This window comes from Tympanuchus pallidicinctus, unplaced genomic scaffold, assembly GCF_026119805.1.
Source record: "Tympanuchus pallidicinctus isolate F22 unplaced genomic scaffold, pur_lepc_1.0 scaffold1, whole genome shotgun sequence".
Taxonomy (NCBI): Eukaryota; Metazoa; Chordata; class Aves; order Galliformes; family Phasianidae; genus Tympanuchus; species Tympanuchus pallidicinctus.
This window is the reverse complement of record NW_026294618.1, coordinates 82,057,806-82,071,909: the sequence shown is the minus strand read 5'-3', so window position 1 is coordinate 82,071,909 and position 14,104 is coordinate 82,057,806. Positions and strand designations below refer to the sequence as shown.

The following is a 14,104-nucleotide window of genomic DNA, read 5'->3' as shown; positions in this document are numbered from 1 at the left end:
AATTCAAGAGAAAACAAACCACTGCTGTGTTTCAGGCTTGCAGCAGTACCGCAATCAGGCAAAGTCCTGGGAGACTGTCCTTGGGTGAATTGTCAACTCATTTTTGTAAACTTGGGAGAGCTGACTGACCTCCGGTTGGCATCCCAGCTCTGGGAACTTTTTCAGGATGAAATTTCTGCCCATTGTGAAGATCTCATTTTGGCAGCATGTCCTGAATTGGCTAAGTGTGGCTGTGATGAGTGTTTCTAGACTTCTCCCCCTAGAGAAGCTGAGTGGCCTCATGTAGTGAGTCCAGGATTATACATGCATCAGCTGCTATATTAATGGACTTTCCTTCTTTCTTTGTGCTGTTGCTCTTTAGGTAGTTGACCACTAAAGCTGCTTGGAGGGCTTTGACTTAAGAGGCGTGCTGGTGTTACTGAGAAACTTCTTGTCCCTTTGTTATCCTTTTACCAGAAGTTACCATGATATAAAAGGAAGGACTGGCTGACTGACGTTTCACCTTCCGTTGGGGTAGTGCGCTCAGCCAGCAGTTCCTGCTCAGAGTGGCTGGACTGTGAAGCTTAACAGTTAGGGTTTGTGTTTGATCCTGCTGCATCCTTGCTAGACGTTCACTCCTCTGCAGTGGAGGCAGCTTAGTGGCAGCTTCTGAGCTGTTGTGGTTCAGTCAAGCCCTGTGGCTTGGGCTTGGCTGCAGCAGCTGAAGGACTCCAAGACAGGATGTAAGTTGGAGTCTTATTCCTCAGACCTCTTGCTTTGATCATCTGGTGTTCTCGACTAGAGATTGGACCAGATCTAAAACCTACGTTGTTTGGCTAGAAATGTAGAGCCAGCAACAGCTCTGAATGTACAGATTAGGGATCATCTCTGCTAACAGCTGGCAACTGGGTCTGTTTCAGAGCAGCCTGTGGGACAGCAGAGAGGAGTGACAAAAAGGAGTTGTGCCACATCCTGGTGAAACATTTCAAACAGGGTGATGAGAGAAGGCCATAAATAAAGATCAGAATTTTTAGCTGGTTTTCCAGTGTTTCAATCTAGTAGAGTTTCTATTTTTTTCACAGCTTTAGACTGATATCCCTGAAAGCCCATCCTGAAATACAAATCAAATTGTTCAAGGTGGCTTTTAAGATGTATATCCTGGGTTTGCATGTGGGTTATGAGAGTCCCGAGCCCTCAAGAAATGCTCTCTGCCCAGCTCGCAGGGCTTGCTACAAATGAAATGCTTGTCCCCAGTTTGGGGCAGGGGTTTCTGGCACAAATGAATTCATTCTGAATCCCTCTTCAACTCTTGTGCTCCTGCGCATTTGAGTAATGGGTAAAGTGTAGGTGTCGGTTTTGTAAGCTTTGCAGGCAAGCTCCTTGGGGCAGGGAGCATCTGCTTGGTACAAGTCTGTGCATTGCCAGTCAAACTAAATCCTTAATTAGTGGCCCTAGGTGTTATCTGAATGAAGCAGTTGGGTTGTGGTATATAAAATTAGCTGCCTGGAACATGCAGCTGAACAGAGCTCGGCACTTGAAGGGTGGCAATTCTGCTCTGTCAATTCAAACGGCTTTGGAGATGATGCAGATGATACTTTAATCTACAAAAGTTGTTGAATTACCTGCAAATTGGGTGTGCTTCTTTTTGGTGGGGTAGAGTTTCTTAAGACATGTTTGTCGTTTCCTTAATCAGTGAAATGAAACAAAGTCACATGCAGGTCTGTCCCAGTCACAGAGAACTGCATTCTGTTCTGTGTAATTCTAGCCTCACGCTTGCTTGAAAGGGAACTGTGGACTGGGCACTAATAAAGCCACCATGTTAGCTTTCTTCACGTATCCTTGCAGCTTGCATATGTGCCTGTGCAGTGATGGGGACCTGCATCTGCATCTGGAGTCAGCAATGAGTCTCAGGGCTGGCCAGCTCTGAGGAGTGACTGAGCATCATCCTGGCCCTGCCTGTGTTTGGTTGCCTTGGTTGGTCTTGCACAGCAAGCCTCAGGTCTGCAGGAGGTGACTTGTGAGACCCTGGCCCAGTGGGAGCTGGTTACTCTGCAGAGCAGGAGGGCTATTACACTTTTTCTTCTTGAATCAAAATAGAGCCAAGTAGCTCCCTTATTATTGATGCACAGTGGGTGCGCTCTGAAAGATCCGTTTAAGGCTCATGCTTTGTATGAATGAGGGCAGATTAATTTCCGTCTGCCTGAGCTGACTGCCTGTCACGTGCTCAGCCAGCCACTAGCCTTCAGGCTGGCTGATGGCAGCTTGGCACAATGAGATCTTAGCTTCGTCTGTCTCCTGTGGTGTGTGAAGCTGTTCTCTGCTTTGTGGATTTTCAGCACATCCCACTGAACAGGTTCATCGCTTCAGGGCTGTAGGAGTCTGCTTTAAACCAAAGCTTTACCATTCCACCTATTAACACCTGGTAACACTAGATGCTTCTGGCTTGTCTTAGTCTCACTCAGGAGGAGGGCAAGCAGTTTCAGAAAGTGTGTAAGTACTGTGGCTGAGAGGTCTGAAGTTAAAATACTGATAATTTGGACTGAAGTGACGTTAGTGGGTCAAAAATGCTGTGACAAATACTTATCCGAGCTGGAGCACAACAGCCAGTCTCTGCCACTCAGATGGTTTTTGAGATTTCTGCCTGAGGCCTTGTAAAATAAAAGGTCTGCAATTCCTTCTACTCAGCTTCTAAGTTCTGAATCTTCAAGGTTTGTCATCTTCTCTGTGCTGTCATCCAGCACCAGTAAAATCCTGTAACAACTTAATGCCAGAGAGTGGGACTTCAGACAGATTTCAGGTGTTGTAAATATGGCCTAAAGAGAAGTTCATTGAGATTGGGATGATTCAGTGAGCAATCCTTTCAGTTGCCCTCATTTATAAATTAATATAGGCTAGATTCAAATACATGAGAACTCCACACATACGCTGCCACAAAGAAATCTCATTACTTTCCCATGTATTTCCCAATTCTTGTTTTCATTTGAATGAAAAATTGAATTCTGAAAATTCAATTTTTGAAAATGTAATCCGATGTATTTAACTTTTGCATTTCAGTGACAACAGATGAATCCATTTTACTTTGCTGGACAGTGCAGTTCTACTTAATTTCCTGCTGTCATGCACCGTCTTAAGCTCCTGAATTGCCCTGTTTGGGATGTTTTCTTGAGCAGAAATATGGCTTATATTTGAAGTGAAAATAGAAAGTGAACTCAGGTGATCATTTATTTTTATGGCTTTTGCAAAATAGTGGGTTCATTTTTTATTTTTTTTTATTTTATTTGTTTTGAAGTGCAGAGCTTCCCTTCACTGAGGACATCTCTGGAGTGGTAATTGGGCAGGGGACCACTCTGCCGTAGCGTCAAAATCTCTGGCTGCTCCTGGAACGTGTCTGGGGTCACAGGAGTGTTATTGGGATGTCTCAGTATGGGAACCGAGGGCTGTGTTCATTTTTCTTTGGGAAATACACTCCCACCCACAGTGTAGGCAGCGCCAGCCCTTCTGTCTCCCCACATTTATCTGGAGCCCCTATTCAGAGGGATGTGGGTTGCTGGGTGACCCAGCTGTTCCTAGCAACCAACATCGCAGCTATGTATGCGCTCAGGCCTGTTTTCTGCTGCAGTGAGTGTTATACGTGGCTGTGGGCAGAGCCCACGTGTCCTTTCACCATCATTGACCAGCACAGCCAACACAGCTGTTTTTGAAAAGGAGCCAGCACCACCCACAGCTGCTCCATGTGAACACCCAGGCAAGGGTTTAGAGAAGTCGATTAGTTGTGGCTGTGGATTGAACAGAAAGCATTCCCCATAAAGTATGGACTCTGCGTGGACACAGCCTCTCTCCCTTGTGACCCAGGCCTAAGGGTCTACATAAAGAGTGCGTGGCCCAATCTGACTCATGCAGAGCTGTCTCTTTGCAAGTCCATGCACAGGTCTGGCTAAGCTGTAGGGCCGTGGCACACGTGTGGAGCATGGTTCAAAGAGGTCTGTCTTCTTCTGGATCAGTTAGGTCACTACTCAGGGACACACAGCTCATGGTGCTGCTGAGCCCTTCTGTACTCTTTTCCAGTTCTTTTTTTTTTTTTTTTTAAACCTCTCATGCCCATTATAACCTCCTCTCTATTGTGGGCTGGTCTCTCTGCACACTGACCTGGACTTCATGTGCACTCTGGTTTTTGTGGGGCAGGTGCTTTGAGGTTGGGGCATCTTGGAAGCTGGTTGAGTCTCTCTTCCTCCTCTGCGCTTACTGTGGCTCGCCAGATAGTGGGCAAGATGGACTTCTTTTGTTGTCTTTGATACCATCCCAGAAGAATGGGACTGCAACAACAGAGCATCTTTTGTGTATCATGTGTAAAGATCACATGGTAGCCTGTGTAGACTGGCCTTGATAGCTGGATGGAGAGTAAAACCTTGTAGATACTTAAAGAAAGTTCCTGGAGGATCTGGATGTAAGTAAGTGCTTTACCAGGAAGATTTGTGGCAAAGCTGCCATGAACTGCTTGTGCAGTAATCCCTATCATGGATCTTCCTAGTTGTTCTGTATCGGCTGGGGCAACAGGAGCTAACATAGACAGCTCTGAGAACAACTGGCAGCTCTGCAAGCAGCTGGTGCAGATCAGTCTGTCAACAGCCCTCCTTTAGTACTCTTCAGTTTACAAAGCTGGTCTACTACTCAGGCTCATAGTAGTAAAGCCCCTTCAGTTTGCCAAGACTTAGGCTGTGGTGCTGAGAACAGAGATCACTTGTTGCCTTCTGACATGCATCTTCCAAAGTAACGTTGTCATTGTGGTGTGACAAAACTTGGAGAGGTATTCCTCAAGCTTGGTAGACTGTGGGGGCCATGGCTTGTGTTCCTCAAATACTAAGGTGACTGGGTTGGCTTGTCATTGTCCCTGGCAAACACACCTGGAAAAAGCCCTTTGCAGCCTTTCCTGGAATCAACTGCTAACCTTTGCTCCAAAATCAGCTCATATGACAAAACTTAAGAACTCAGAATTGGAAACACCCTTGAGGGAAAAAGTAAGCAAAGCCTGAGTCTAGGTGCCCTAAGGAGATTTTGCTTAGTAGTGTTTCTCTCCCACTTCAGGAATAAACAAAACCTTTATTTTAGGGATGGATGAGGTTTCTTACTTGAGTGCAAGGCAAATGGTCCTCATTTGAATTTAAAATTATGAGATCTCTGCATAAAGTACACCCAGATACCCCAACACTCTTTCAGATTTGCAGAGAATGGATAAACCTTGGTGTCTGACACGTGCAGGGAACAAAATGTATTGATTGGCCCTGGGCAGCTGATTAATCAACTTGACCAGGCTACAGGCCTAGTTTTGAGCCAGTGGTTTCAAGGAGAGTGAGGAATTCAATTGCTAATGGCATAAAGGTCTTGTCCCCTCCCACTGCTGTTGTTCAGAAACAGATCTCACTATACTCCTTTCTAACATGGTCATGCTGTTTCTCTGATGTAGATGCTTTATTTCTTTTCTCTTTCTTATTTCATACTGTTGCCCTTACCTCTTGTCATCAGAAGTCAGTTTACTGTGATCTTTATTGACATGATGAGAAGAAAACTTAAATTGGTTGAATAGTGAATTTCCTATCTATCTTGAGGACAGTTGCCTGAGAGACAGCTAGGTCCTCCAGTTTGCTAAGAATGGATCTTGTTATAGAATGGGAAAATATAAAATAATCCTTCCATGTCCTGTTACCCAGTTGTTACATACAAAGCCAAATGGTTGTCTGTAGCCAGATTGGTTTTTTGTGTGCATTTATGTATTTACTTCATTTCTGAGAAGTGGTTATTAAGAAGAACTGAAAGTTTTATGGCCAAAGAGTAATTAACAGAAGAGAACAACGATATCTGAAATGGACCATATCAAGCAACAAAATGTAGAAGCTAAAAAAATCAACAACTTGTGTGTGTGTGTGTGTGTGTATATATATATACATATACTTTTTTTTTTTTTTTTTTTCCATAGAGGACTCTTTATTCTGACTTTGATGGAGCAAGCTGTTCTTAGGGGATGCTTTGGTTTTGCAGAAAACTTAGCGTAATGCAACTTCCTCTGTCTCTCACCTGAAATGGTCTGTGGAGGTGCCAGTTTAGTATGCTTGGTTGCTCTCTGTAGTGCATGAAGTGAGTCAGTTCTGCAAGAACAGCATTGGGTTTTGTTTTGTGCATCCACTTGTGATGTAGCACCACGTGTAAATGCATGTGCTGTGGTCTGCTCCTATGAATCGGGCTCAAGAGCACTGGGAATCACATAATGTCACCAGGAAAGGATCTGGTACATGATGAGCAAGGGCAAAGTTTTTCATGGACATTCCTCTTCCTTCAAGGTTGTCTGACCATATAGATCAAAGATCTCATTTTGAAAGCTGATGCTGTATTACCGGGTTACTCTGTTGTAAAACAAGGTGGCTTTGGTGTAAAACCATAGAAATGATGCATCTCATGTCTGCTTGTACTCAAAAGGGTTAATGTGGGATTTTAAGAGGAGGAGAAGCCTGAAATGTCTCGTGCTCCAAATGCATTTTCCAGACTGTAAGGCTTTGTTCCTTGTGTTTGCAAATCTGGCTAATGTAGTTCTTTATGGCTGAGCAGAGGTGAGTGTCGAGTGAGGTCTCCCAACACAAGCAACTTCTCTTCAGCTAGTGAAGTATCTCATGGCAATGGCAGTTGCCCTCTGGGTCTGCAGAGGAGAAAATGGAAAAACTGTTACCAGATGTGTTGTATATGCCAGCTCCTGTCAGGCTGCACTGGCTGAAGAGACCCGTGTAATGTGGAGTGCTGCTGTAAGTTGTTAGAGAAGGTGGCCTGCATGAAGGGAGCTCCTCTCAGCACAGCCGTGTAGTTACGTCTCTCGGAGCGGGGTGGGAGTTGGGAGGAGTGTATTGAAATCCCTGTAGGCTAAGCAGGATGGTGAGCAGCAGTGTGAGCAGCCATCAGCCATCCTACCCTGTCCATAGGTATGAGACAGATGAGGTCAATGCTGTAGGTCCCTCTCGTTCTTGCTGTTCCTTGTACTGTCCTCCCCTCCTGTCTGAGAGAGCTGTCAGCCTGTGATAAGTAGCGTTGCTTTTAATCTGTTTGGAGATGAGGTTCAGCAGCATGTGGGCTGTAAATTGCAGACGGAGCTCAGTCACTGTATCTTTGTGCAGGGTGGATGGGGCCCTGAAATGGAAGAAGAGCTTCGGTCTTTAATCCTTCAGGCTCCTTCTTGTCTTCCTGACTGCTGTGCTTCGTGGTGTCAGCGCTGCTAAACAGCACTGATCCTGCAAGATGGAAGCCAGGGGAATGCAGAGGCTTCATGCTGCGAGTTGTAAGGAGCTGACCTCCTTGCTGGGGAATCTCTTTGCAGCACAACGCTTTTGTAGGTCGCTTCTTTCTGGCACGTTCCTGACACATTATTTTGACGCTGCTTTATTTGTTAATTCCTTTCTGAGCTACGTACATAAAATGCTGTCTCTGTGCGTTGGATAAAAAGGATAACAGGTGGATACTAGTCTTCTGGGAGAATTCCATGAAACTTGGATATGGTTCAGCCATAAATCTCTTTATCACATCAGCAAAGGCATGAACAGAGTAACACAGAAATGGAGAGAAATACTGTGTGGCTCCCTTGCCACAAAATGCCAAACAAAAAACAGGAATGGCTTTGCTATATTAAACGTTGGACTAGCCAGGAAAACAAGGGCCGTGGGGAGTGCCATGTCTCACCAGTTTCAGTCAGATGGCTGCTCTGTCAAGCAAAGCAGTGTTCAGGGGTTACAGACTCTAGATTTGCATTGTAGCCATTTGCAGGAAAGTGGGGAAGAAAGTTTGGAGGCAGAGCTATGGTGGAAAGTTAAAAACAAAATCAAGAAAAAATTGAGAAAGATTTTTCTGAAGTAGGACTGTGCTGGTTGGAGTAGCTGTTGATGGACTGCAGCTGTAAAGTCCGTATCTAGTTTGGGCAGTCATTTTTCTCTTGTAGATGTTTGAAGACTGAACTGAGCCTTTCATTTCAAACTCTACTGCTTTTACTGAGGAGAGAGCAAGTATTACAGCTTGGTTTGCTAGCATTAAGTACTTATTGCAATGCTGTGTATCTCTAAAATAAAAATTAAAGAACTCGAGAGAAAAAGGAAGTTAGTTAATTTGAAGGTCTGTTTGACTCACTCCTTCCCTATTCCTCATGCTGTTCCATGGCTTGTAATGGCCTTTTAGCATCTCATCATCTCCCTTGCTTTCCCTCTCTAATTCAGATTTTCTTCAGAGGTGGAATGATGGCACCTCCTTCTTTCAAGATCAGCAGTGTCCCATGGCAACTGCTGCTATTGTTGACCTGGAAAAATAACTGGGGAAATTTAAGTAAAATGTTTTTAGCTAAATCCAAGTCAGCACCTTAGTTATGGAAGAACAGGATTTTTTCCAGCTTAAAGGGAACAAGTGAGTGAGTGGAGAGGTTCATTTCCCCTCACTGCTCCTTTTTCATGGCTTGTCACAGATCTGTTCAGCAGTTGCATCGTGAAGATCTTGCACAGCATTGGAGCACACAGTCAGCAGAGGGAAGGAACTGTCTCCTCCCCAGTTGCATGGAAATATCTTTGAGATATTTTGCACGCCCAGATTATTGCTTATTGAAATGGCTTGGCAAACGCTTCTGCGCTCATTTCCTCATGCTGTAAGATGTTCTTCTGCATTTGCAGGTGCTCATTGCACACTTCCAGCTCTTCCAGGTTGCATGTGGTTAGCTGGATGCATATATTATTGCTCCTCATGCACACAGACTCCACTGTACCAAACAACTCTGCTCATACTTAATTTTTTAGGGCAGTACAGCCAGTAAGTGAGGACTGCTGGGAAAGATATGTTCTGCCATAGAAATAAGGCTGCCTTTTCTTTTTGTAAGTTCACAGATGATTATTAATGTAACTAATTTTGATCATATGATAGCTTAATTTCTCCTCTGTAAGCAAAGGCCAGGAGGAGCTTCAGGTTAATAGGATTTCTTTTATTGTGCAAGTACAACAGTGTTTCAGGGTATGACTCTAAGGGTGGTTGGGCCTTTTAGTGCCTGGGCTGCAGCTAGTTGTCATTACTCATCTGACAAGCAGCAGTGGGGAAGAGACAGATTTTTGTCTCTAGCCTTTTCTTACATCTGCTTGTTTGTCTTTTATGATAAATCTCTCCCGAAGTTAAATGTTTTGCACTCATTTCTTAAACATCACCTGGCTGTTGTACACAAAACCATCTTTACTTACTGGAGGTTGGTGCAAAATCAAATGTATGGGGGAGTTTGTGTTTCCATTTGGCATGAGAGCCCTTAACCTGACAGAATGCTTGTCTGGTGCTGGAGGACCCAGGTGTAAAGCTGAAATCCACATCAGAAGGAGGCTTCTGTCTTTGAACTTTAGATCTTTTGCATTTCTGCAAGAAAGAGTGGAGGGTGGATGGGCACCTGTTCTTGTGGTTTTGTGCCATGCTTGTAAACATTCACATCCATGTGAATTGGAGATGAGATCTTCTTTTCTGTGCTTGTGTTTGTTGAAGTATGGCATGTGTGGGGCAAAGTTCTGGGCAGCATGCTTTTGCTGACCCAGCCTGAGCAGGGTGCAGGACTAGAGGATCCCTTCCAATCTAAAAAGTTCTGCAATTCGTGTGCTGTGAATGAAGTCTAGTGGGATCTTTGACATAGAGATCCAAGTTTTCTGTTATCGCAGTGTCACTGTTCAGAGTTCGTGAGGCAAAAAGGACTGTTCTGCCTCAGACAAAAGCACAATTTTGACTAAGGTAGGATGGGGACTTCAGAAGGGAAGCTGGAGACTTGAACACTCATTTAATGAGATGCTGTTGAAGTGAGGAAGTTTTAACTGCTGCAGCCTAGAAAGAGTCAATGGAGAGCATTTATCTCCAGCTGGTCAATGCATAAGTTTTGACTTCCTGTATCTTTATTGTTTTGGAAATGATTGTTATCTACACAAATGTCCAGTCCTTTTTCCAATCTGAAATTAATATTTGCCTATGTGATATGTTACACATGAAGTTCTTTGCCATAAAATTTGAACATTGTGAATTAATGCTTGTCCGCTATGAATGCTGGTTCTCTGCTAGGGTGGGAGCAAGGGAGCTAGCATATCGTATGCAGAAGGCTGGGAGACTTCATTTCCCAAAACTGTGGCATAATTTGTGGAAGGATTTACTAATAAGAGGAGAGTTTAACAATACTAAAATGGAAAGCCCTGACAAATGACTAATGAGAGGGAAATGATTGTGTCTGTGGCTGAAGGATGGGAAGACCAAGCAGGACAGTATTTGCATATACATAACCTGCACAAAAAATTATAGGTGAGAGGATTTGTGAAAGACAGTGCCAGTGATGTGACATCAGAGGGAAAGGGACTTTTGAGTTTCTTTCTTTTTTTTTTTTTAGCCATGCATGACCTGCACAATTGCTGAGTTTTAGGGCTTTTTTTACAGTTAATATTTTCACGATATACATCACAAGCTGATTTCAATCAGCAGTCCAGAGCAATGGTTTAATAGCAGAAGAAATAAAAGTCTGGATGTCATGAGAGCGTGCTATTGGTCTAATGTTCTTTCTAGACAAAAGATTGGTATTACAAAGAGGAGCACTTTATATTTTTGTTATTAAGTTGTTCTTAGGAGAGTGGATGCTTGCTTTCTGAAACACTGAGGATGATTAACATTAGGGGAGCCCCCTTTTCCTGGAACCTTTTGTATTGTCCTACCACTGTAATTTCTTCGGTGTGTGCAGTGGGACCAAATCCACAAATTCAGTTTTTTCTTGGTTGAAGCAGGGTTTCTTCTCTTTCAAGTGCTCTGGACAAAACCTTTTGAGGAACGTTCAGGGCAACTCAGATGGGCAGCATTGGCTGACTGTGGGACAAGGAACTTAGCAGAGAGACTAATTATTCATGGTGAAACTAGGGATCATCTAAATTGCACTTGTGCAGGCAGCAGGCTAGCTGCATTGCACTTGTGTGGGGAGGGCTGGGTGTTTTGGAAATGCAGGACCAGCAGACACAAAGACCTTCAGAATGTCAATCGTTGACTCCAATCCAACTCCTGTTTTGATCATCTCAGGCCAGTGACATTGGACAGTGGCTCATTGACCTGTGCGTGCTAAGTGTCACAGGCTCTCTTGGAAGCAGAACCGTGCCATGTACTGGCATCCTCACAGTATCAAGCTCAGAGCTGATGGGTTTCCCACACAGAGACCTTAAAGCTCATTGAAACTCCAGCGATGTCCAAATTTATTTATTTATTTATTGTTATTTATTTTTTAATGTGCGAATGAGCAACAAAGTAAGGTCAGTACCTCTCAGGTTAGAACTGGAGCCCTAGCTTTTGTTCCGATGACAAGGCCGCTGTCTGTCTGTTCAGCAGCCAGCACAATGATATCTCAGTGTCAGCTGCCCACCCCCAGGGCACAAACAGGGTATTATACCTGTTCTGGGGACAGCTAGAACTCTGTTGATCTGGCAGAGTTCCTCAGCACTGCCTTTATTAAATAATGTGTACGTGTGAATGTATGCAAGAAAGTTGTAGTTGTGGTAGAAAAGCAACTCCCTGCGTGTACTTCAAGAATATTAGAAACACAGGTAAACCTTGGCCGCTTTCCCCATTCATGGTTTGACAACTGGAAAAGTAGCTTAAAAAGACGAGCAAGGTAGAAAGATGTTTTATGGCTTCGTAAAGGGCCTTGTAAATATGGAAGGTTATAAGGTAGCACTTAAAGAGAGAGAGAGAAAAAGTTGGCAGCAGACTTCTTCAGGGGTTAAAAATCTCTAGAGGATGGTGACAAAGTAGGTGAGTTGAATTAATATCTGTCAAATTTAGTATCAGTCAGTATTTCCCTGCTATTTCTCTGTGTCAGTTGTATATGTCTTTCACTCGGAGGCACCTAATTAAGTGTAGTTGCACTTTTGGGTGTCTGGGAGGCTGAAACACTCAAAGGACACTTCCCTGGGAACAGTGGAGGAGGGGAGATGAGTCCGTATCAGTATAATGGTTGCTTGCTGCCTCACCTTATATAAAAGTCAAGCACAGCTCATGAAACACTTTTCAAGTGGAAACACAGCATGTAACTTTTGAAACCCTTTGTCACTGGATACTGTTGTGGCCAGGTAATTTCTGAGACTCAGAGAAAGCTAAGAGTGATCGGAATATTTGTTGTTATTTGGGATAAAATGTGTAAGGGATAATAAGGCTCATCTTGCAGTGATGGTATTGTTCCAGAACTCTCTCTTGTGAATGTTTCTGTTGAAGTACTGCATTATCCTTTGACTCATTTCTTTTTTGGCACTGCCAGAAACACATAGTAAGCTGTGTAGCTCCAAGGTTTGATCAGGTGTAATAACTTCCAAGTATGCCCTGTGCAGCAGATCATAAGTCAGGAACTAGGGAGGTAGGGTTTCCTCTACATGTAACCAACTCCTGCTGAGTTTCTGATTTGAGCTGCAAAAATTTGGATTCAGATCTCAGTCCCTCTCAGTAGGTTGCCACCAAGTTTGCTTAGTGTTAGAACACATGTAGTGTAAGTGGTATTTGGGTGTGCAGTAAGTGGCTTGCTCTAGTCCATTGGCTGACTCAATGCAAATATCTCTGAAAATTCCAGATACGCAAAATACATGAGTTGTCATTACTCTTAGGGCAGTTATTTAAGGGTGTTCAGTTAAATTCTAAGTACTGGTGTTAGCAGGGAGAGTATAGTGTTGTTTGTCACATTGCTGTAGAAGCCTGTTTCTTTTATTTCTGTTATATTCTTCAGAGTCATGCTGTAAGGAAAGTGATATGTCTGTTCTTTTGTGGCTTATGTGTGTGTCTTCAAGGGGAAGTGTGGGTACATACATAAGATGGCTAAAGTTAACATGCCACATCCACTTGTGGGTGCCTTGTGAGATGATAGTGCTGTTGACAGGATGCCTTTTTTTTTTTCTCCTCTTCCCCCCTACAGTGATGGGTTTTGAAGATTCAGTTGTCCACATGATGTGGATGTGGTAGGCCTTGATGGTTATAAACAGTGCATCTGGGGAGCTAAGGACTGGGTACATTCGTTGTGCTTGGGAAAGAATTGGTGGTGCAGCAAGGTGGAAATAGTGGTAGGTTGTTTGTTCTGTGTTGCTGCAAGTAAGAGGATGTGATGGGAGTTTGAGGTTGGGAGATGAGGATGTGTTTACAGGGAGGTGCTATGGTGGGGTGTGTGCGGTTAGATGAGGGGATGCCTGCAGGATATGAGAAGGGAAGGGTGGGGGAAGTGGCTTGGGCAGCAGCGAGGCAATGCTCAGTATCATGATGAAGCCTTTTCTTTCTCCTTGCTCCCTAGATCTCCTACTCCCCAAGCGATGAGGACAGCGATGACTCTGAGGGAGAGAATCAAGAACTTGTTCAAATCGACAGAGGTAAAGGGACAAGTTAGGAGGGTCCTGGAATACTACAGTTGAAGTGTGTTTTGATTTTCTCTTGCAAATGCCTCCTTTGCAGTCCCCACTGTACCACAACCAGATACATTAAACTGGGCACCTTGAAGTTTTTGGAACCTCACAGAGGGAAGTGATATCAGATGCTGTAGTCACACTTTTCTTATCAGTCACGGATATTGATAACCACACGTTAAGCTGGTAGTACTGTAGATGTGGGATGGTCAGTATCTCCTATCAAGTCAGCAGCAGAGCCGAGAGTGAGAATGCATCTTCTGTTCCATACTTGTGCATCCACACTGTCTTTGTTCTAGGTTTTATCTTCCTTTTTGCTTCCAGTTTTGATTTTCCTTTCCCTGTGATCCTGGACTCATTTGTCTAATTATCTCCATCCTGCACCATTGGTATTGGGTACCTCTGTTACTGAATCTAGCTAGGCATTTGGGATAGAAGAAAGGTGTTCAGGTGTCTTGCCACTGTTTTTGGATGTGATATTTTTTTATCTGCAGGAATTGCATCTGTTGAGTGCAGTAAGTCTCTGCCATTTATACATGCCCTATGGCCAAATTCAGGTGGATTTTTATGCAAAGGCAGGAGAACTCAAATTCCTGACCCACAGAGCATGTCCAGCCAAAATTGAAAGTTGTCCTCATGTACTTACCTCCAGAACGGGTATAGAGTATACTAAGCTTATGGCTGAAGGCAGG

General features: G+C 43.9%; 1 protein-coding gene across 3 annotated transcripts in view; it reads left to right on the top strand.

Moving 5' to 3' along the window:
• Positions 1–14,104, top strand: part of LOC128080768 (uncharacterized) — a 52,470-nt gene that overhangs the window by 2,380 nt on the left and 35,986 nt on the right. For all 3 annotated transcript variants that reach the window (XM_052683377.1, XM_052683366.1, XM_052683385.1), the window contains exon 2: positions 13,304–13,379. In XM_052683377.1, the coding sequence (XP_052539337.1) occupies positions 13,304–13,379 (76 nt within the window). The remainder of the gene's footprint in view (positions 1–13,303; positions 13,380–14,104) is intronic.